The sequence below is a fragment of the Polistes fuscatus genome, unplaced genomic scaffold (genome assembly GCF_010416935.1).
Source record: "Polistes fuscatus isolate 324 unplaced genomic scaffold, CU_Pfus_HIC Scaffold19, whole genome shotgun sequence".
In the NCBI taxonomy this organism is placed as follows: domain Eukaryota; kingdom Metazoa; phylum Arthropoda; class Insecta; order Hymenoptera; family Vespidae; genus Polistes; species Polistes fuscatus.
In genome coordinates, this window is record NW_025113095.1 from 3793218 (window position 1) to 3816980 (window position 23763).

At 29.7% G+C, this 23763-nt stretch overlaps 5 protein-coding genes across 10 annotated transcripts; 2 read left to right on the forward strand and 3 right to left on the reverse strand.

Moving 5' to 3' along the window:
* Positions 1 to 182: 182 nt before the first annotated feature.
* Positions 183 to 1657, reverse strand: LOC122515920 (pyridine nucleotide-disulfide oxidoreductase domain-containing protein 1). The gene has a single exon (XM_043633417.1). The coding sequence runs from the start codon at positions 1649 to 1651 to the stop codon at positions 209 to 211; it is 1443 nt and encodes a 480-aa protein (XP_043489352.1). The 5' UTR covers positions 1652 to 1657; the 3' UTR covers positions 183 to 208.
* Positions 1658 to 1703: 46 nt separating this feature from the next.
* Positions 1704 to 2742, reverse strand: LOC122515922 (28S ribosomal protein S18b, mitochondrial). Its single transcript, XM_043633422.1, has 4 exons — positions 2584 to 2742; positions 2347 to 2515; positions 2125 to 2222; positions 1704 to 2044 (listed from the first exon to the last, which is right to left on the reverse strand). Exons 1-4 carry the CDS (start codon positions 2647 to 2649, stop codon positions 1772 to 1774), a joined length of 606 nt encoding a protein of 201 aa, XP_043489357.1. The 5' UTR covers positions 2650 to 2742; the 3' UTR covers positions 1704 to 1771.
* A 270-nt stretch (positions 2743 to 3012) lies between these two features.
* On the forward strand, positions 3013 to 5915 carry LOC122515921 (differentially expressed in FDCP 8 homolog). Of its 3 annotated transcripts, none has more exons than XM_043633418.1 (7): positions 3013 to 3393; positions 3492 to 3783; positions 3867 to 4037; positions 4360 to 4413; positions 4533 to 4774; positions 4876 to 5111; positions 5451 to 5915. In XM_043633418.1, exons 1-7 carry the CDS (start codon positions 3193 to 3195, stop codon positions 5692 to 5694), a joined length of 1440 nt encoding a protein of 479 aa, XP_043489353.1. In that variant the 5' UTR covers positions 3013 to 3192; the 3' UTR covers positions 5695 to 5915. The 3 variants fall into 3 exon arrangements, with proteins under 3 accessions (XP_043489353.1, XP_043489355.1, XP_043489356.1); XM_043633421.1 differs by having other exon boundaries at positions 3237 to 3334; XM_043633420.1 differs by lacking the exon at positions 4360 to 4413.
* Positions 5916 to 6997: 1082 nt separating this feature from the next.
* Positions 6998 to 9698, forward strand: LOC122515925. 2 transcript variants are annotated; one of them, XM_043633427.1, is made up of 5 exons: positions 6998 to 7222; positions 7759 to 8292; positions 8438 to 8597; positions 9351 to 9503; positions 9600 to 9698. In XM_043633427.1, the coding sequence occupies exons 2-5, from the start codon at positions 7785 to 7787 to the stop codon at positions 9682 to 9684; spliced, it is 906 nt and encodes a 301-aa protein (XP_043489362.1). In that variant the 5' UTR covers positions 6998 to 7222; positions 7759 to 7784; the 3' UTR covers positions 9685 to 9698. The 2 variants fall into 2 exon arrangements, with proteins under 2 accessions (XP_043489362.1, XP_043489361.1); XM_043633426.1 differs by having other exon boundaries at positions 6999 to 7222; positions 7755 to 8292.
* On the reverse strand, positions 9571 to 15267 carry LOC122515924 (dihydropyrimidine dehydrogenase [NADP(+)]). 3 transcript variants are annotated; one of them, XM_043633424.1, is made up of 16 exons: positions 15165 to 15267; positions 14761 to 14886; positions 14438 to 14548; positions 13598 to 13930; positions 13077 to 13385; positions 12650 to 12976; positions 12313 to 12523; positions 12020 to 12204; positions 11728 to 11943; positions 11497 to 11661; positions 11255 to 11407; positions 10808 to 11191; positions 10557 to 10733; positions 10268 to 10492; positions 10023 to 10180; positions 9571 to 9961 (listed from the first exon to the last, which is right to left on the reverse strand). In XM_043633424.1, exons 2-16 carry the CDS (start codon positions 14803 to 14805, stop codon positions 9886 to 9888), a joined length of 3075 nt encoding a protein of 1024 aa, XP_043489359.1. In that variant the 5' UTR covers positions 14806 to 14886; positions 15165 to 15267; the 3' UTR covers positions 9571 to 9885. The 3 variants fall into 3 exon arrangements, with proteins under 3 accessions (XP_043489359.1, XP_043489360.1, XP_043489358.1); XM_043633425.1 differs by lacking the exon at positions 15165 to 15267 and adding an exon at positions 15060 to 15151; XM_043633423.1 differs by lacking the exon at positions 15165 to 15267 and having other exon boundaries at positions 14761 to 15158.
* Positions 15268 to 23763: the final 8496 nt, after the last annotated feature.

The window sequence follows — 23763 nt, forward strand, 5'->3', positions numbered from 1 at the left end:
TATCTATATAATTCATTTTTTATATCTTATCTTTCTACGTTTAAAAAAAATACAACGATAAAATATAGAAATTCAAACAGTATCATTTTGAATAATCTGTATTTGCAAGGATTTTTGTATATTTTGTATACTTCTAATGAACTCAGTATAATAATAAAAAAATAAAAGAAAGCATATAGATATACAGCAGTATAACAAGTTTATTCAGTTAATCAAAATAATCTTCAATATCAATATTAGGATCAAGTATGTCTTCGCCATATGGAGTCAAATCTATTTGATTAAGAACAAGGTTCTCGCACATTTCTTCCAAATTTGTATCTCCTATGAGTACTGCTCCTTGTAATTTTCCATTTTCTAATATAAGTTTAATATATTCTTCTTTTTTGGTCACTCGAAGCAATATCTCATAATTTTTATCTAATTTTTGACCATTGTACAAACCTATTAAAACTACTTTATAATTAAAGAATTTAGTGACATGGGTAAAAAGTTCAAAACAAAAATCTTGCATGTAATCTTCTCCTATTTGACTCGATGTCATAGATTTTGCAGCATAAATGCCCATTTGATGTGCTTGTGTCCAAAGTCTCATTTGAAACCAATGTTTTGCTATATCCCACTTTGCAGTACACACATCTCCCGCTGCATAAATATCCTTTTCCGAAGTTTCCAATTTCCAATCGACGCATAAACCTTCATCTTCTCCTTTCTCAAGATTTTCTAGACCTGTTAGATTTGAGTTAGGTACAACACCTGTTGCAGATACTATGAAATCACAGCCGACAACTTTGCCGTTTGTTAATTTTACATAGACAGGCCATTTCTCTGTATCCTTACATTCTGTTTCTTCTTCCTCTTCCTCTTTTTCCATAAGAATTTCCTTTACTTCGCATTCATATTCAATTTGGATTTTTCTATTGGTTGATGAGGTACCTTTTATAAGAAAATGATTATGCCAGTCTGGACCAAGAGCAGGTCCTCCTTCCTTAGATGATCCACTAGTGGTAGTATATCTCATTCTTCGGACAGGCTTAATTTCAGTATTTTCTGATTTATTTGTGTCGTAAATATCTTGTAAAAAGAATTCAGCTGCACCTGGATCAATAAATGTCGCAGATATGTGTTTATCCTTAATCACCCAAACTACATCAACATTTTTGACTTCGTGTATAAGTTCAGTTGCGATGCCTCCATTTCCCACAACAACAATTTTTCTAGCATTTTGAATCTTTCGAGAAAATTGAATTACAGATTCGGTATCTCTAATACCTATAACATATTTATTATTTTCCGTTATAAGTTTTGGTCTACCGCCGTTACAAAGACATAATTTTGTATATTTTATTAATCTTCCAGTTTGAGTTTTAATACATTTCTCATTAATGTCTATATTTGTTACAGTTTCGTGTATAACTCTTAAAGAAGGATGCTTTTCAGTAAGGGTTTTTGCATGTTTTTCCTCAATGTCAAATTGCATCACTGTTTTACCCAATGGAATAATATTTGTTACTGTTTTAATTAATGGACTTGCAGTAATTAATACAGTACTTTCTTCAGGCATAAAAAAGCTTACACCTTCCGCGCAAGAAACACCTGCTATACCACCACCTACTATAGCAAACGTGCAGACTATGACTTCATCAGACATTTTTATTTTTTATCAATCGTATCTCAATATATAAAACGTATCTTTTACAATATACAGATGCAATAATATTTTATTTAATATTCATCAACTATTTAATGTTCTTTTGTTTTTTCAAACAATTTATACTTGTTTTTGTTCGTTATACCATTCAGAATAGTCGTATTCTCTAAGAGGAACGTCAAGCAATAAAGTACCATATTCTTTCGCTCTAAGTACAGCTACAAGAAGTTCTTTATATCTTCTTTGACAAATACCAGTTTTCCTGTAACTTAATATTTCACCCGTATGTTTAGAAATGAATTGTTCCAACAATTTGATATTCCTATAATCCAAGATCAAATATTCATCTCTGCATATTGGACAAGGGTTACCAGTACTTATTATACCGCTTCTCTATAAATATTTATATATAATGTGAGAACAAATTAATTTCAATATTATATTAATTGAATATAATTTGATTAAATACATACTACACAGGTTTTTCTTGTTTTTCTCGGAGGAAATTGTCCTTTATGATTCCTTCGATAATGTGTCCATACAGGATCATCCCCGTAAGTTTCTTTATAAGCTAAAATGTTAGAACGTAGAAAAAATCTTCATTCTAAATCTCAACCTAATATAATTGTTCTAATTATTTAAATATTTTGTGAATCTATGCTTTCAAATAGAATATTTCATCATATTTAGCTTACCACTGCTTAGCATATACTCTATACTAGTTTCAACAGGAATAACTTGTCTTCGGTCTTTAGCAGGATCTACTATTATCTCATCGGTATTCTCAATTTCATTACTATTTTCAATATTACTTTTCTCTTGATAGCAGGTGTGTGAAGAAGAAATCAATCTTACAGGTACATCCTAAAAATCAATTTTACTTTCAAAACTAAAAGAAAATCAATTATCAATGGTGAAGATCAATCCCTTACTCTTTTAATTAATGTAGATTGCAATGTTGTTCTGGTTAAACCTAATACTCTTATGAGCAATGACATAATGTTTTATATTTCAACAATGGTTTATTAATTAAATTCCTAACACGTTAAACAAAATTATTGGTTAGGAAAATATACAGTTTATGCTGCACTCTCTAGGCCAATTTTGATACTAACATTATAATATGCTTAACGTGTATGTATGGCGTTGAAAGTGAGGAAATATCGAGTACGATAATTCTCCACGAGGGCGGCGTTGGTGTTCAGGAGTTCAGATTTTAGTACGTGTGTGTTGTTTTTTGTGTGTTGTACAATTATATATATATTTGAAATATCTGACCTATCGAATCGACGCGCTATCTAGTGGCAATAAAAATCATCCATTCATACTGCATATACGTAGACACATTTATAACACTTCGTTCGTTCTCCTTGTATCTAGCTTCGTATATATACTAAATAAATCTATACTGTATAAAGGTTATACATACAATTACACATTTGGGAAAATAATGAAATTCTTTTGCAATATATTTTAATTCTAGATAGATCAATGTAAAACACTTAGTTATCATTGCAAATGTTAAATTAAATATAAGAAATATGGTAGACACAAAAGTAATTACTAACGAGGAACAAAGTAGTCAGGAGATTAGAGCTCGTGCAAATAGCTCCGAAACAACAACTTCAACACCTTCTTCGTTGTCCGATTATATGACAGGAGAAGCAGATGACAGTTCTGACAGTAAAGGCAGCATACCCTTTAATCTGAAATCTGTAGAACCTTTAGTTTCGTTGTCTCAGGTTTACTATACATTTATGCTTTTCTTTTAATTTTTACATTATCTTTTTGTTTATATACACACATATATTTGTTATATTATCATTTTTGCAAATGATAGGATACATCCGATGAAGATCTACAAAGAATGATTGAAAAATGTAAACAAATGGTATTAGAAAGCGCAGAATGTTCGGATGAAAGAAAATGGCTTGTAAGACGTTTAATTGAATTACGTTTACGAGTTCAAGAATTACGGGAAACATCGGATCAAAAACTTCTTGAAACTCATGTAATACTTGGTCATCATTTGATACCTCAAAAGTATCATATTACTTCTTCTGGACCTGTATATTGTGATCACTGTAGCGGCACCATTTGGATGATGCTGCAGTCTTGGTACATGTGCAGCGGTAAATTCAGTTAATTCACTAATTAGTAAACCACAAACTAATTAATAAATATCTTTAGTTAATATTAATATCGTATGTAATAGATTGTAGGTTCAGCGTTCATTGGAAATGTTTAAGCAATATATGTCGTGTCTGTGTACATGTTATTGCAAGTGAAGCCGGTGGTTATACTTATACTAAAGATATTTGTCCCGAAAAAGGATTGTCTAATCAAGGCTACCGCTGCGCAGAGTGCAAGATACGAATAACTTTTAGTAAGTGATTTTCCATATTAAATTATCAAAGTAAATGAACATTTGACATACCAACTATGTATGCTAAACTTGAGAAATATATGTCACGTATGAGATCTACCCAAAATCAAGTTTAACATTATACATAGAAACTAATTTATATTACAAAAATATCATTGTGAAACTTCGAAACCTATCTTGTTACAATATTCTTACGTAGACCGAAAATTTGGATAAAGTGCATATGGCTGGTATATTTAAAATTGTATCAATTTGTTAAAATAAGAGTAATTATATATAATTGCATGTTATTTAATTACATTTGTATGTTATATCTTACAAGCATTCCCAAAAGGATTGTCATTATCTTGTTTTGGTAGCCCTTTTAAAAGTTCAGGTAACCACATAGCTAGTATTCATTTTGTAAAAATAGATTAGTACTTAATTTATTAATATTTGTATATCTTCTTTCTTTGCTTTTTTTTTCTATAATGTGTAATAATTGTAAACTCATAGAATCACCATGGGTAGAGCCACGACTGTGCGATTACACTGGCTTATATTACTGCCAGAGGTGTCATTGGAATACGACTATGGTAATACCTGCGAGAGTTATTAGAAATTGGGATATGGAACCAAGGCTTGTTTCTCGTGCTTCAGCTCAATTATTGGCACTCCTTGAAGATCGTCCATTCTTACTGTTGGAAGAATTAAATCCAAAATTGTTTACACTGGTTCCAGATTTGTCTTTAGTAAAAGTATATATAAGATATTAGAAATTTTATGATTTTTAATAAGTAATAAGCTTGATTATAAATCTATAAGAATAAATTTCTAACTAAATAATAATTATTTATAGAAAATGAGAGAAGAAATGCAAATGATGAAGCGTTATTTAGTAATATGTCCAGAAGCCAATACGCAAGGATTGCCATGGAAAATTGGTTTACGTACACATATAATTGAAAATCCGGGAAATTATTCTATAAAAGATCTCATTAATTTACAAAGTGGTGCTTTATTAGAAGAAATTCGTACTTCTTATGATATCATGCATACGCATATTACCGAACAATGCGAATTGTGCAAAGCTAGGTAAAGTTAAAATTATTTTTTTTTTTTTTTAGAGAATTATAAGTTTATATATACAGGATGTCCTGTAATCGATGGTACAACTAAGCAGAGGATGATACTATATAAGAATCATTTCTAAATCGAAAATGCAATTTAGTATACGTACTTGACAAATTTTCAAATTTATTCTTATATAAACAATTTGATTTTACATTCTCGATTTAGTTTTTTATGTTTCAATTTTCAAAATTTCCCCTTGGCTTGTTTATACTATTGATTACAGAATATCGTGTATATAAAGTAATCCCATACATATATTATGTATCATAAAGTACACGATATAATTTATAATATCTTCAGAGGTCATTTATGCGAAATGTGTGGAAACAATGAAGTTATATATCCTTGGGATACTTGTGCAATAAGTTGTCAACAATGTTTAGCCGTATACCATCGTGCTTGTTGGTTTAAACGGAATCATTCTTGTCCACGATGTATAAGACTTGAAAAACGACGAGCTTTAGAAGAAGGAGAATTTTCAGATACCAAAAGCTTATCTAAGAATGAATCACCTGAACATAAAGTTCAAAATTCGATTGAGTGAATATATATACGTTATTAGAAAAACTTTATCAATAATTTTCTTCTTACATTTGTACAATTGAGTTGGAGAAAATGAAGGGAAAGAAGAAAAGAATTATGTGCGTAGTTACCATTCATTGTGTAAGTTATAACGTAATTATAAGATGTTACAATTTGTGATGTATAATTTTAAATAACTGTTTCGTAATTTTAAACGTGTAATAAATTATAATCTTGTTAATATATATATTTTTATATTTTAGTCTATTTACATATGTATATTTATATATATACGTATAAGTTAAAATTGATTAAATGTTTAAATCAATATTAATTGGATTGACAAATAAATTGCGATTAATATGGTTTATAAGATAAAAGGAGAAATGTTTCGAAAAAGTTATTTTTAAATGGAAATATTATCAATAAGTAACAAAATAAATATTCTTTATATTATTTAGAAATATCCAATTAAAATTTTTTATTTCATTTTATCTTCGTGTAATTTTGAACTTTATTTATCGAAGATAGCGCAAGGCTATTACTAATAATCTTTATTGTGAGAGTTATTTTTAATAGAAATATCATTAATAAGTAATAAGACGAATATTCTTTGTATTATTCAGAAATATTAAGTTAACGAACGTCTTTCTTACTTGTTTTGTCTTCATGCAATTAACCAATTTTTTTGATCGAAGTTAACATCATTATTACTATCAATAATCTTTAAGTGAGTAATGGTACATATTTTTAGAAATACTGTGCAATAAACGGTAAGAGCTTATTCACTTTATAGACATTGAAAAATTGTAATTTTATTCTACAAACACGTGAAGTATTATTTCTTAGTCTTGACACGTAAACATTTTCTTGTTCGTTTTTTCTTATTTGTTTTTCTTTTTTCCGTATACATAGGTTGTGCCATTCCAATGCAAAAGATATAAAACTACTAATTGTGAGGAAAATTTGAATAAAAGTAATAGAATTCAATACATGTCTTTAAATAATTAATTGTTACTGCTACATAATAGAATTGTATTTATAATAGCATCTTACATAATTTTATTAAGTTGTATAAGACAATAGTTTGCCGCATATACGGAAATAGAATATTTCTAATTTCTATGTAATATTCATCTAGATTTACTGTATCTATCAGATTTTTATCTAAGATTTTAATAAATATTTCCTGTATTAAAATTAGCTCTTTCTATATATAAAATTATTTATATTCTACATTTTTTAATAAACTACACATTTTTATAATAAAAATATTATGTAATATGTATTTAGAAAAAGAAATAAGAAAAAAAGAAACAAGACTATAAAAAATTGATTGATGATCAATCTTAACCATTGTTGTTTATATCGTTAAAAGAGATGATCGTGTTTCTTCATTTATTTAGATATTTGTGCAGTTGCTAAAAGACTGGTATTAATGGAATTAATTCCGGATGGTTGAGTCAGTTGGTAGAATAAAAGTTGCAGAATTGTTTTTGAACGAACAGTCCACGTTCAACAGTCAAGCGATCTAACTTCTTATTTCATTGGTAAGTTGTCTAATATTTAAATAGTTGATTTAATTTTGTTAAGCTCCGTGAATTGTTTATAACAAAAAAAAATATTAATACTGGATCCGATTATGTGTGATAAATATTTGGTATTTTCTATAATATATAATATTTTCTACAATAAATATCTTATTGGCTAATAAATAATTATAGTTATTCGATTTAGGAAGAGAATCAATTTGTAATTTGAAATATTTTCTCATATATTTTTTATGAATAATATTGAAAACAAATTTTGTTGATTTCGAATAATAGATGTCGATCTATTTGAATGAGAAAATCATAAAATAATCGAAGAGTATAGTAAATTCTTTTTAATTTATATAAATAATAATTTTTATTAAATCATTATCTATATAAAGAAAAAAATACCAAAAAGCAGTAAGAGAAATGATTTTTTAAATTTATGAAATAAATCTTAATTAAATTTAATCTCTAAATTAAATTTATAAAAAAAAATACATAATTTATAAAATATAATTTATAAAAATTTATATGAAATCATTTTCAGAAAGATAGATAATATTTTACTAATCAAAAAATGCTGTACTCACGTTTCGTTGTAATAACGATCTTAATAATCTCAACGATCGAGCTGAGTAGAGGGATAGAATTTGGATCGATTTTTGGTCTCGGCAAAGATGCTGATAAGGTTGAAAATCATGCAGAAAATAAACTCGAACATGAGCCTGAACAAAACCCCGAGCAGAATAAATTAATAAATTTTAGACCGATTTTTGATTTTGGTAAAAATAATGATAATATTGAAAATCAAGGAGAAAATAAACTTGAATACGAACCTGAAGAAACATTCGAAGTTAATCAAGTTTCTACAAAACTTTCCACGGTCGAAGAAGCTCTTAGCACACTTTTAGCACCTTTGGGAACTGCAAATAAAATAATTGGAAAAGGTGTACAGCAAATTATATCGAAAATTCCGGATAAACTTAAGGATCCAATTAAAGGATTTGAACTTAATAATAAGACCAACTTAAGATACGGTGAATTTTTGAATTCGATTTCTGATAGATTCCGAGCTATTTATCCAGGTATTTAATTATCATATCATTTAATTAATATAAATGACTTTTTGTCTATTATATATACAATTTCTGTATTATTAATAATCGTTATTTATTTATCACTTTTAGACAATAATCAATAATTTACAAATTGATTGAAAAATGATTATAGGTACCGTTTGGTGTGGCGATGGCGATATAGCAAAAAACGATGAAGACCTTGGTTACTTTGCAAGTACAGATGCTTGTTGTAGAGATCATGATAAGTGTTTCAGTAACATTAATACAGGTGAAGAGAAATACGGTCTTAAAAATGTTGGACTTTTTACGAGGTTGTATAAATTATTTTTTATATGTGCCCATAATTATGAAAGTGGTCTAAGTCAAAATTAAAAAAAAATAAGTTTATTAGTTATTTCACACCACATTATTTTAAACTAAATTAATTCAATGTAATTTTCACGATATTGTTAAAAATAAACCGTTAGATAGTGTTTGTTATTTCAATATTATATAAAATTCATTTAATGTTCAAATGTAATCCTTTAAATATCTCGAAACATGAAATATATGACTTAGACCACTTTCATAATTATGGGCACATATATGTTATAAGGAAAGTGAGACTTGTCGGGATTGTGAGCTTTTCCTAGGCATTGTCCACAATGCCAGGCGTTTTTAGACAACGTAGGAAACAGAGAATTGTTATTTTATTTGGCAATAAGCACGCGCGCGCGCCCACCACACACACACACACATACACACCATAATATAGTAGCGCATAGTATAGTGACACGCACAGTTTAAAAAATCCGTTCTATGCTCGCTTTTATGTGTCTGTTGGGGGCGTGGTATGTGTGCTATTGCCCAATAAGTTCGTAACAATTCTTCTGTTTCCTACGTTGCCTAAAAATACCTGGCATTATGGGCAATGCCTAGGAAAAGCTCACAATCCCTGCAGGTCCCACTTTCTCTATAACATATATATATATTTTATTTTTAGTTGGTAGAAAGAAGTGCATACAACTAAAAATATCAACAAAATTGTGATACCTTTTACTCATTTACTTATTTTTTTTTTACAGATCACATCGTTTATGCGATTCTGCATTTTACAATTGTTTAAAAGGTGCTAACTCAATCATAGCCACTAAAATTGGAATAACTTATTTCAACATTTTGAGTCCGCAATGTTTCGACGAGGATTATCCTATTTTAAAGTGCAACAAGTATTCTGGGTATATATAACATTTCATTTCTTATTAATATCTTTTTTATTGTATTTATAATAATAGTAAATGTTCGTTTTTGTTTTCTTTTTTTTTTTATTTCAGCCTTATCAACAAGAAATGTGTCGACTATACACAAGATTTAAAGGCAGATAAGAAATATCAATGGTTTGACAATCCATTTTTTTAAATTTTAATTATATTAATTGTTTAACACAATATTTTATTTGAAAATTGTAAATATGACATTCAATTTTTGTAGTAGACTCTTTTTGCTAGTAAAAATCTAAGTATTCTATTGTATGGAATACTTATTTATTTTACTATAATAATTTGTATGTTAATAATAAGTAATATCAACTGATACTTGTTTAGAAATGTTTAGAAAATTTTAACCCAATGCATCGATGTAACCTTTTGGTAGTATACCTCTTTTAATGATATGTGGCTTTGTTTTTGGAACCATCCTGTGAATAATTATTAATTATTCATTAAGTTATAATCCAAATAATAAATATAAAAACTTACGTAATGCAATCAATAATCGGGCATACTGATAAACAAAGAGTACAACCAGTACAATCATCAGTAACTTTTGGTATATGAGTTTCCGAATCAAATGTAATTGATTGATAACCAGAATCAGCGCAAGCCATGTAACATTTTCCACAATTTATGCACATATCCTTAGAAAAAGAAATAAAATAGAGAGAACAAGGTTCATTAAAACAACATAAGTATGCAAACATAATTAATATTAATAATTAACATACATCATCTATTAACGCAACAACTTGCTGTTGATTATTTAATTCTTTGTAAGCTCCAATATGAGATAATGATTTTCCAATAACATCACTTATAGTTGGTACTGCCCCAACTGGTTCTGGTGCTGGTCTTGTTGATGAAAACTTAACATCTAATGGATTAATTTTTTCTTTTATCTCTGCAATCTTCTTTTCTCGTAATTTTTGATATTCTCCAAAGTATGGTATATTCTATTAACACGTGTTAATATCAACAATTTTGATGACACAATAATACAAACACATTGATACTTACTTTACCAAGAGCATGTTGCAAAGAAACTGCTTTGCCTTTTTGATGTTTAAAAGTAGGCGGACTTTGACCATCCCAATCTTTCGTTTGTTCAAGGCTCTTCAAATATAATAATGTTTTTAAACCAGTCACATAATCGTCGATAAGCGTAAAATCTTGATTCTGAATAGCACTGCAAATCTTCAATAACAAATATCTCAATAGACAGTTATATATTTAATGTAATTATTTGTAAAGAAAATGATTAACATTACTTGAAGGATCGATGCTCCGCAATGTAAAAATTGCAAAGCAATTTCTGCGGAATCGATTCCACCAATACCAAGTATGGCAAATCCAGGAAGTTGTTTAGCAATAGATGAAACAGCTCTTAAAGCTTGTGGTCTTGTTGCATTTCCAGACATTCCACCGTATGTAGTCAATTTATGATATCCTACAGCAGGCCATGGTATTCCATTAGAATTTAATCCCATTAAACCTTGCACTGTATTAATAGCAGACACTCCATTTGCATTTCCTTCGTAAGCTGCTTTAGCAATTGAAACAATATCGGTTATGTTTGGGGTCAATTTAACAAAAAATGGGATTTTCACTGCTGCTCTGACCCATCTTGAAATATTTCTTACTAATTCTGGATCCTACAAATATTACTGGCATTTTATCTAATTAGTCAAATAAAGATATTGATTGTTTATACATACCTGTCCACATGCTAAGCCCATTCCGGATTCTCCCATGCCGTGTGGGCAAGATAAATTTAATTCCAAAGCATCAGCACCAGCTGCTTCCGCTTTCCTTGAAAGCTCTGTCCAATCTGCACTGTTATAAGTGCACATAATACTAGCGATCACGATCTAAATACATATATGCACACATACATATATATATATATATATACTTCATACAGTTAACAAAAATATAAAATTGTCAAATCTTTAAAAACCTTTGTAGAGAAATCCTTCTTTAGTTCGGTAATACTACGACACCAATATGCTTCAGTCTTTTCAGATATTAATTCAATATTTAAAAAGCAACTTTGTTCAGGTCCAAAATGATGCCTTGATGTTGTTCCTTTAACGATACGTGGTGATACGTTGGTAACCAAATCCTTAAAGGTATATCACATATAAGAAAATCTAAATTATGATTTTTTACATGGTTTTCAACGATGTACCTTATCTAAAGAAAATGTTTTAGTAACAGCAAAGCCCCAGCCAGCTTCAAATGCACGACGAATCATTGCACTAGTTGTACATGGTGGTGCAGATGCAAGGCCAAATGGATTCTCAAATTTTAAACCGCACATTTCTACGCTTATATCAACTTCATCAATCGGTGTATGGAATTTTGGTAATTGTGGTGTGTCTGGAACCATTAAACCAAAGGATTCCTATAAAATATTATAGATAGATATGTAATAGAGTATCTGTAATTTGTATTACTTAACAAGTAAGGTAAATATGTACCTGTAAATATTTATGAATGTACCAAGCAGCTGTTTTTCCATCATTAACAGATTCCACAGTAGTTTGTGCAATACCAGCCAAGTCACCACCACAAAACACTCCAGGAACGGATGTGCTCATGGTTTTGGTATCTACTATTGGTAAGCCCCATGTATTAAATTTAACTGGTACCATAGCTTGTTTTACTGTTAATTAATTATCGAGATTTAGTATTTGTTTACATTTACTTAGATATATTATTGATTATTCATACTTATATGTAAGTATATAATTTATGTAATTTTATTAATTACCATCCAAATCATTTAATCCCGATCCAAAAGCCGATATAACAAAATCAGCTTTTAATCGGAATATCTGTTCATCGTCCTCAATCCAGTCGCCATCATCATTTTGTTCAGTTCGATAAAATTCAACAGCAACAATTCTTCCATTACGAACGATCACTTGTTTCGGTGATTGGAAAGGTATAAATTCACATTTTTCTTCTCGAGCTAGATCAACCTGAATCATTATAGGCAAATTTTAGCAGATAATGATCGATTTGTAAGAGATCATAAATGGATTTGAAGTTTTGTGTACGTGTTAAGGAGTTAATAAAATATTTTAAATACATTAATTATTTCATACCTCTTCAGGAACAGCACGAATATTAGTAAAACCTTTTCTAAAAATAACGTAGACCTTCTTAGCACCACATCTTAAAGCAGAGGTTGCACAATCAAATGCTGTGTCACCAGCACCCAAAACTATTACATTCCCTCGTAGTTGTGGTAATTTTTCGTTACTCTTACAAGAACACATTCCAGGTTTACTACCCTTAGCTACAAGGGGAAGGAAACTTTTTGACGTGTAATATCCTTCGTTTGATGTTAAACCGGAAAATATTGTTAACGTTTTTGGCTCGGGAAGGCCAATGCCCAGAAAAATGGCTTTGTAATTTGCTTTTAAAAGTCCCTGAAAAAAAAATAAAAAATATATGAAAAGAAAATTTTTCCTCTACTTTTAAATGCATCAAATTGACACAAATTTATTTAAAATGATAAAATTAATTTACCCGGATCGTTAAATCTTTTTCCGTTAACGATCTATTCATTTCGATTTTGACCCCGAGATCTTTAACCAGATTAATTTCAAAATCTACTACGTCATATGGGAGTCGATATTGTGGAATTTCGGAAGAACTGAGACCACCGATGTAATTGTATTTTTCAAAAATAGTTACGTCATTGTAGCCTAATCGTGCAAGAAACGTGGCACAAGATAAAGACGCTGGACCGCAACCGATCAATGCGATTTTTGTGTCAGCATGTGGGACGGATTGATTAGGTATTCGTGTTTGAGGAACATTCATTTGCTTGAAAATCTGAAAGCATAAATTAAAATGATAAATTGAACAAAAAAAATTATAATATTTAAATATAAAATATATTAATAAAATGAATAAACAATTAATTAACATAAATAAAGAATTCCTTAGAAATTGAGTATCAAATATATTATATGATAACATTTTGTTAAGTGAAAAGAATTAATGAAAATAGTTAATTAAAAAACAAAAAAGTAATTTTTTATTACATCGGTAGCAAATTGTTGTAAACCACCAATGTTGATAGGTCCTTCCTCAGTGGCGTAAAGATTACATCCACCAACACAAAGATCACTTGTTGGGCAAACCATTCCACACGTAAGACCCAAAGGATTGTCCGAAAAAATAGCTTTAGCTGCTCCATAGTAATTTTTGTTCGATATTGAAGTAATAAAAGATTTAATGTCCAATTGCGTTGGACAGGACTTTTGACAAGGTGCATCAGCACATTTCAAACAACGAGCCGCTTCCTTCAAAGAAGCTCTTTCACTCAGTGTCGTATGTTTGATATCATCGAAGTTATTTTTTAATGGTAAACAATTCTGTAAATAACGAAATTCGATATAAAATAAATAGTTTTGTTAATCGTGAATTTAAAAAGACACAAATTTTATCTAATTTTATTATTAATTAATAATAATAATATTATTAATAAATTATTATTAATAATAAATATTAATTAATAAATAATAATATTATTATTAATTATAAGTTATTCGATTAAAAAATATATTTATTATATGTACAATCTGTTTGACAAAAGTGTTTATAGTTAAATTTGTTTCCTTATAAACAGTTAAAATTAAGTAATATGTGTGTATTTTTTTCAATGCCTTATTACTAATAGATTTTTCATTTCGTCATACATGAGAATTCGTTAAACGAATTGTACGCGAAGAAGATACGAGTTTTAATCATTGATAACTGATAATTCATGATAAGTTTCAACACACACCTAATAGATAATAGATTAATTTAAAACTCATTTAAACAACTATTGCCTCAACAGTGTTGAATGTTGTAAAATAATTATCATTATTTAAACTTACGTCACATTTATCGTGGATATTTCTTTTCCATTTTTGTTTAACTGCTTTAGTTGTTGTGGATGGAACAAGATTTGCAAATGATTTTGTTCTTGGATTTAATTGTAATAAATTCTGAAATACAATTATAAAAAAGAATATAATTGATTACTTTATAAACGATCTTAAAATATAAAACGATAGAACTATAGTCATATTGTAGTGTCCGAATATTTTTGAAAATCACTGTACGTAGAATACATAACAAATTATTGTTAAAAAAAAAAGTACATTATTGATATAAATAAAAATTATTATAAGTAGCAAATAAATAATTTATTGCTTACTTCAATATCGGTTATATCTTTGCTAATAAGAGAAGATGTTGCCATTTTCTAATATCTCTTATAATAAAAATGACAAATCTAATCTTGCGTAAAACCAGTATCTTCACAATGGTCACTATTTCAACACTAAAAATTAACAATTTTCAATTGTTTTTAAAATAAAAAAAAACAACAATACGAATTTACTGAAGCATCTCACTTCGAGTAAATTACTTTAATAATTAAATAATTATTATCGTTAGTTAGGTTAACTATTTATTAACACGTCAAATACACAATAATAGTCTTGACACTCTTACATCTGCTGTGCGAATGGAATTCGATTCGAAATTCCGAGTGAACGTTCACATATATCATATCTTACGAGATAACTCAACGCATACATAATACACACACATACACACCTAAATGTAACTTATATAATATGTACGTGTAGCGTGTACGATGCAAATGAATTTACACTCATATATTTCTAAGAAAGAGAAATAGAAGATCAAAGTTCTTTTATAATTTATATATATTCACATACTGAGTGTTTTAAATAAAACATTGCACATTTTTATCTCAAACACACGACATTTATTTGTGAGATAAATTGTTCCGCGAAATATTAATCGCGAAAATATCGCAATCTATGAAATTATTCATAAAGCGTTGTATGCTATGAACATTTAGATCACGGTATCATTATAAAAAAAAATTTATTGCTCAACACAGCAGAAAAGTTGAGAAATACTGATTTAGAAGTTAGTTTAAGTGCTTGAAACGTGAGTAATTGAGTAAAGTCTCCTCCCACTGAACTATCAAATCCTTAGCTCGTTCAACTACGCATCCCCCCTTCCTTATCGTTACAATTCATGACTCAACTTCTGAACATACAACTATCCTCAAAGATTGTTTATAAATTGTCTACATTTTCTATTCCAATATAAGATAAAAGACCCTATAGCGGAACGACGAAGGGCATGTGACAGTTTATATTATTTAAGAAATATTTATTCAGCCTGTAGAATGAATTAATTTTAATTAATAGTTTAGAACAAACATTCAGATATACGATAAAAATTAAAAATAAGCTTATCCAAAGTTTAATAATTGAAAAAAATGTTTTTCGAAGCAGCTTAAAAGACCCAGTACCGGAACGCTAAAAATGACTAGCCCCAATAGCGGAATATGATTGGCCCAATACCGAAACAGTGAATAATAAAACTTTGTCCAAATGCAAAAATTATGCTTCATCTAAATTATAATTAAGTCAATGAATAGTTGAAAAATTGAAGTTATTAATAATAGTATTTTATTATAAAAGATATAATTTTAATTATGAAAGATATAATTTTTATATTGAAAACGAAACATAAAACATTTAAAAATTGCAAATAAAATGAGTAAATCATAAATAAAAAGTAAAGAAAAAAAAATTAAAAAAAGAAAAAAAAGAATAAAAGAAGAAAAAAAATATATTTTCAACTTGATAATAAATGTAAACACAAGATTTTGAGGTTAAACTTTATAAATTAGTTTTGGAGCAAAATATTAAGTACAAAAATTTTTTTTTATTTTCAAAACTGAAGTTTATGTACTTATTGCATTACTTATTCAATCAAAAATAATTTTTTTATTGCACTAGACCTTGCACTTTAACTAAATACACTGCATATGTCAGGCGGCAGAGTAAACATGGCAGACTGTTCCGGTATGGGGTCGGGCCAATTTCGAGTGTACCGATAGACGAACAGCAAAAATTAATAATTTTAATGAATTTTTTTCATATTAACACTTAAGACTGTGAATTCTAAATACTTCTGCGGACATATAAAAAAAAAACTTCTGAAAAAGTTGCTTTTTACATTTTTTACGAGCTTAAGACTACGGACTGCTTTCTTAGCAAATTCCTTAAGGAATCGAGTTAAGTCATCGAACTAAGTTTGGTCCTACAATTTTTATTTTTTTTAATATTAGCGATGGACTTGCAAGTTTTACTTATATTCTATTTCATGCCTAAATCATTAAAATTTCGAAAAAATAAAAATTCTTAAAATTCCATATCATATTCAATAAGATATAATATAATAATCCTGAAATCGTTCCGGTACTGGGTCTCGTTCCGCTATAGGGTCTTTTTCCTTATTCCAATCGATATTTCTAAATGACATATACTTCAACATGTAACTACCAACGTTATATAATATTACACCATAATAATATTTAATTACAGAACATATCGATCTACTGGCTTGTAATTTAAAGTCATTTCCTTATTCTAAATCGAATAATATATTCACAAACATTGAAGGTTTATAATTGCATAAACTGTAAAACCTATTGAATTATCTTTTAATTAAAAATTTTTTATATTAAGGAATATTAAGTTTTTTTATTGAATTATATTTTAAGATCTTCTTCTAGATGATCACAGATGATGTTACAGTTACAGTTCAATTTTAAGTAATTGTGAAAACTAAAGATAGATCAGTCACACAAACAAACATACATACACATAATAAACTTTAAATATTATTTCGTATTTAACCCTTTTAGTACCGGCGAAAAAAACGTGCATAAGCGAAGAATACCGGGCCGAATCGGCGAATTTGCAGAGGTTTGCGAAAATGCTCGTAAAAACGAAAGTAGAAGTGATATTTACAAAATATAAAAAGCAGCATATTCGGAAAAAAAGGGAGAATAAAACGATACGAATTGTTTTTTATTATTTTTTGAAAATCATAAGAATAACATGAACATAAGACATAACAAAAATCGTACAAATTGATTTCTCATTTTCAAATGGTAATTGCACATAAAAAAAGTTATCATTTGGTCATAGCTCTATATACATCTTTTAGTATAATATATAGACGTTGCATTTTGCAATCATTTGCAATACAATAACAGAAGTCGGATAATAAAACGGAAGGATAACGCTATGATGCACGGCAAGCGTCAGACAGATCTACTACACAAGTGGATCTTGCAGCTGGTAATACGTCGCTAAAAGAAATATAAGTGTTATTATAGATATTTATACTTAGTTTTCTGGCCACTAAAAATATGTAATATTTCCTTACTTTTACTTATACAAGCAATTTATTAGCATTGACTGAAAAAGATTTTAGGCTTGCCGAGTCGATGCACGCATCCCACTTGAATATTCCGATAACTATAATAAACATCATAAATATTGCGATAACGGTCCAAAGAAACTATCCCGTGTCGACAAATATCCGAGCGATATCCCGTGTCAACAAATATCCGAGGGATATCCCGTTTCTATCTTATCGCTCTAACATATACAGACCCGCGGCACTAATCAGCATAAAATATAACAAAAAGTTTAATCTAATAACAATTTTTCACTTGTGTTGCATCGAATATGAACCATTTTAACATTTTATAAAGTTATTTTGAAACACAGACCTCTTGTGATGAATACAATAAGGCCCCAACGGAGGCGCAACGATATATCGTCGCTGGTATTCTTGGCAAGTGCATCGAACGGCGATATATCGTCGTTCGGTACTAAAAGGGTTAATTGGTTTTTTATCTTGTCCAGAAAATAAAACTATTAAAATATGTGTCTTAGGAAATTTGGACGTTCTCTTTGAACGTTCAAAAAGAATTTCTAACTCGTCCAAATTTCCTAAGACACATATCTTAATATTATTTCGTATATATATACACACATTTCAGTTTTTAATAAATTATTTGATAAATCTAAATGTTTCGCGTGTGATTATTTGCATAAAAAACAATGCGTCAGAAGGACCCAAAAAAACGGGGATAATAATTAAACATGTAAATAAATTAAGATTGAAATTAAGACCAACCATTCGCACGATAATATTTGCGTTACATAATTTACAATTAGATTTGCATATATTGGAAGTAATACCGATCCAGGTTTCACCGCAAGAAGGTTGCTGCGTTTGGAGCCCCCCGGTGGCGGGGAGAGGATGGTAGATAGGAAAGTAATATTGTTTTTTAACAAAAAACTGGTATAATCTACCTAATAAATAGAATTTAAAATGGTAACGTCCATATTTTATCATTTTTTCATTTTTATGCAATTATTTTAACGCTCCTGCGCAGCGATGATTTCGAGGGTAAAATTTTTCTGTAATATAAGTAGAGTGCATTAATACAATAAAATAATTGTTAATTAATCGATGCAAGTGTCTATTGTCGTTCAAAAGCTCGGGGTATATGTTCTGTGTACCATCCTCCTCGAAATTCACCTTTAAAGCCTTACATACGTTCAGCATTTTCAAAAAATCGATTTTTTTTTAACAGATTGTTGTTTTCGATAGTTTTAGGCTTATTTCTGTGAAAGTTGATTGCAAAAATTCCTCATAGATCCAAAGTTATGATAGAAAATGTGACTGCCCGACGAGAGTTTGGTGAGCGCAGGTTGCTGTCCTTTGTTTGAGACGGCTGATCGTTATTTTCGGAGCGGCGGAAAAAATAAGCGAAAATAATTAATTACCGACAAGGAAGGCATACAATACGAAGCCGGAATGGGAGATTAAACGTAAGTTTAAAAAACAAATAAAAAAATTCATAAAGTTCTTGCTTCAAGTGCACGAGACTTCCAGCAAAACGCACTTAAAACTTTAAACGCGTTTTTTTCGAAACTATTAGGTCGAGTCATAAGTAACTTCCGTTTCTTTACCAGATATTTATTTTGCTCTCATTAAATAAAAAAAATTATATTAATTTATTACGTATTCACCACCGTTATCTATAACCTTCTCCCATCTTCCTGGCAGTTTATAAATTCCTTCCTTGTAAAATGTGGCTGATTTGGACTGAAAGAAGTTTTCTACAGCTTGCGTGATTTGCTCTTCAAAATTGAAAGTTTTTCCATTCAAAAAATTTTGTAGGATGTGGTAAAACAGATCAACCAAGCTCAAGAATTTTTTCTTGAGTCACCTTTGCTGTATGTGGTCGCGCATTGTCGTGCAGAAGGATAACATTTTTGCGATTGATGAGTGTAGGACGCTTTTCACGGAGTTTTTCTTGAACTCTTTGCAGCTGCTGAACATATCTATACGCAGTAATCGTTAAATTTGGCTTCAACAACTCGTGGTAAATTATTCCTCGACAATCCCACCATACACACAATAAGATTTTTTTGCCATGGATGTTTGCTTTCGGATCTGGTAGGGGTGGTTCATCCTTATCAAGCCACTGTCTTTTTTGCGGATTATATTCTCGTAGGTGATCCATTTTTCATCGCCTGTTACAATCCTGTTTAAAAAGGGCTCCATTTTTACCCGTGAGAGCAGACTTGTGACGATTGACATGCGATCTTCTTTATTCCGTTCACTGAGATTGTGAGGTACCCATACTCCTAACTTGCTGAATTTCCCTAATTTCTCCAGGTGGCGGATAACGGGTAAATTCGAATAATAGATTCTACATAGCTGCGTCGGAAGTTACTTATGACTCGACCTAATATTTTTTCCGCGACGGTCGGCATGATAACTCATACAGTTTTTAATATTTTTAGATGTGATTTTTTTAAAAGTATTCAAAATCATTTTCTCTATAGTTTTCGAGAGCCGGATTTTTGATATTTTGATTTAAAAATTTTACAAAAATAATTGAAGTGTAAAATTTATGACGCGTAAAACGCATATTTTTATTTAAACTGCCATAAATTGCTAAATTTTTCGAAATTCAAAATTCCGACTCGACAACTATAACTACAACTTTATTTTACAAGAATTTTTTTAAATTTTGCAGATCGATCAACATTTACTGGAGACATGATGCTGACCATGGAGAAACTTTTTTTCTTATTGTTAGTGTTGTGGATCACGTGATTTTTTATATAGTAATTTTTGTAAAAATAAAGTAAAATAAAATTTTGTATAAAGTTTAAATACCAATATATAAACAATGTGTACTATTTATTTATTATTAATTTTTATTGTTATCCCTACTACAAAATTGTTTTCTTTTAGCGCATTTTTGGCATTGTTAGATGTATGAAGGCTTTAGACTGAGTCATTGTCCTCTATTAATGTTTTTTTATTAAATGTTGTTTATATGACATTCCGAACGTTGCGCATGTGTGTAACAAGAATATTATTTGTAATAAATAGAAATTAAGATTTCTTCTGTGAAATATCTGAGAAACATCAGTTCTGATTTCAGCATTTGTTTAATATTTATGTAATTTTTTAAATTAAAATGTATTTGTTTCAACGTTCCCGCGCAGTGATGGCTAAAACTTTCATCTGAAAGAATATCACATTGAAATTATTTAATATTCAAAGTATGCTAATAAGTATGTAATGTATAAATTAATTTATATGTGTTTAAACAATCTGGAATATAAGAAGAGTGTATTAGAGTATTAAAATAATTGTTAATTAATCGATGGAAATGTATATTGTTGTCTAAAAGCTCGGATTATATGATCTGTGGGACGAGCGCCTCCATGCCAAATACTTAAGTAAGTAAGTATTAATTAAGTATAATACTTAAGTAAGTATTCGTGAAGGAATTAGATGGTGGGCTTTGGATAGCTCAATGGATAAAGAGCAGTCGCCCGGAAAACGAAAGATCGAGTCCCGGTCCAGTCAGTCCATGAGTTTTATCATTTATTTTACATTTATTAATATTTATTAAACGCAGGTTCCAGAGTGATAGTTCTCGTAAAAGCATTCAAAACAATTAATTTTTTCACATCTCGCGCAGTTAATAAAAGATGACTTGTTACATGAACAACGATTTTTTAAAATATTTGTTGAAAAACAAACTTGATTAACATTTAAAGATATTTCTCTTTCATTAGGTTTTAATAATTTCAAAGCGTACCATGCATATCGAATCATTTTATGAAAAATTTTTGATGACAATTGATGATGGACTATTGATTGTATTTTGATACTATCTTCACGAAAGTTGATTCCTCGATTTTGTTCAATTAAGTATGCACAATTCTGTATACGCTTTATCAAATTTTTAACCTGCCTATAAAAATAAACATCGCAGGGTTGTACAAGAGGAGTACACTTTGGCGGAATAACCTTGATAGTACAGGTTGCGATTGATCGTCATCCTGAAATATTTCGTCGTACAACTCGGGATTTGTTTGCCCTCTCCAAGAGTCTATGATCAGAAGAAACTGTTCATTTCCTACGTAAGATTTTAAGCAATCTTTAAGGAAGTCTTCTAAATAGCAAAGAATGTTTAATGCTTGTATTCGCTATATCTTTCGTTTGCAACGATATCAGCATACTACTCCGTTTAAAAGAGATTTAGGATGGTTGACTTTACAAGATCGACGTGACTTTTTAATGGCTTGCATAGTATACAAGATGTTGCGTCTTCCGCATGACAAAATATTAGGAACGAACTTTAGTATTCTTACTTCTGTACGTGGTCGTGCTGACAGGTAGTTAGATGTATTATGTTTACCTTATATAAGAACCAAGACTTATGACAAATCATTTTTGGTTACAGCTGTTCGTATTTGGAATCAACTTCCGGAAGATATCGTAGTTCTAAGTGACTATAAAGAATTTAGATTAAGATGTTACACTTACTTCATTGATAGAGACATTCAGCGTGTTTTGTGACTTACGATTTAATTTAAAAATTTTTTTTTTTTCTTTTGTTTTTAACCACATGTTTGTTGCTTTGAGCCAATACTACTATACTACTATTATAGAACCAGTATACTTTTATCTACTATTTTCTTTTTACTTTTATTTACTTTCTGTGCGTTAATACTATTTAATGATAAGTTTAATAATAATTACATAATTTTAATTTCCGTTTTGTTTCACCTATATATTGTACTACACTGTAATTAATGGCCTTCAGGGAGCTTAGGCTCTAGGGTCAATAAAATATTATTAAATAAATAAGTAAATTAATAAATACTAATTAATTTTATGTGTCGAGACACAAAATTAATTCATTATTTTTACTCTCAACTAAATAATAATAGTTTCTGTTAAAATGAATGATTGTTTTTCTTTTATTCAAGGTTCACTATTTTCGACAATAAATAAAAAAACGGCGTGCCATAAGCATCAAGATTCGATTTAAAAACGCCGCGCTTATACGCTGATGTATATAGATAGACAGAACGCTCGAGTTATATGATTTGGTCTCTAGGCATCTGGTTGCCGAGCGGCCAACGTCCTTATCATCATAGGTAGACTAAACATCCTCGATGCCCGAGCAGGGCGGCTTGAGATAAGGGGCCGTACAATAGGAATGCGATAAGGGGCACAAGGAAAGTGCTTACCATCACTTCTCTCGTACCGGCGACGAATCACTCTCTGTCGGGCATTCAATCTGTAACGACGTATTAATCAGTAAAAGCATTTTAACCAACTTCTTTTAGTTTGATTATTTACTCACTTACCTGAACAAAATAAATCATTCGTTATTACTTACGTGTGTGAATTCATACCTCGTACACTGTAACGTAACTGGGGCAACCGGTAGGATACTGTAAGGCTGACAAATCCGGATTCTCCGCCAGACCTTTGACGGAAATCATCAAAGAGGAGGCAGCAGGTGTTTTAACCCCATTGTCACAGTCCACCACGTCGAGCTTTGAGGCCCACCTGCAAGCAGAGTGTCATCTGGAATCACCAAAGAAAAGTAGTAAGTCTTCGGAATTCCTTTCACTCCATTTCATTATAACCCTACCTCAAATACGATTATTACGTAAAAGCAATTACTATAAAAGTGATACATACGTACATATAGAGAAAGCGAAAATCAAAAGAATCAAATAAGCATTGCGAATATACAGCGTGTCTTTTATTATTTAATACTTACGTTATATAATTAAAATATAAAATGGCTCAAAATCAAAATGCACAAATTAGTTTAGAAAAATTTAAACTAAGATTAGAAATATAGCGGGACGCGATTCCCATTTATGAGGGAGGAACAAGGTTTTTATCGCACTTTTTACAAACATGTGATAAGTTTGTCGAGAATTTGATGACGAACGACGACGCTATAAATACA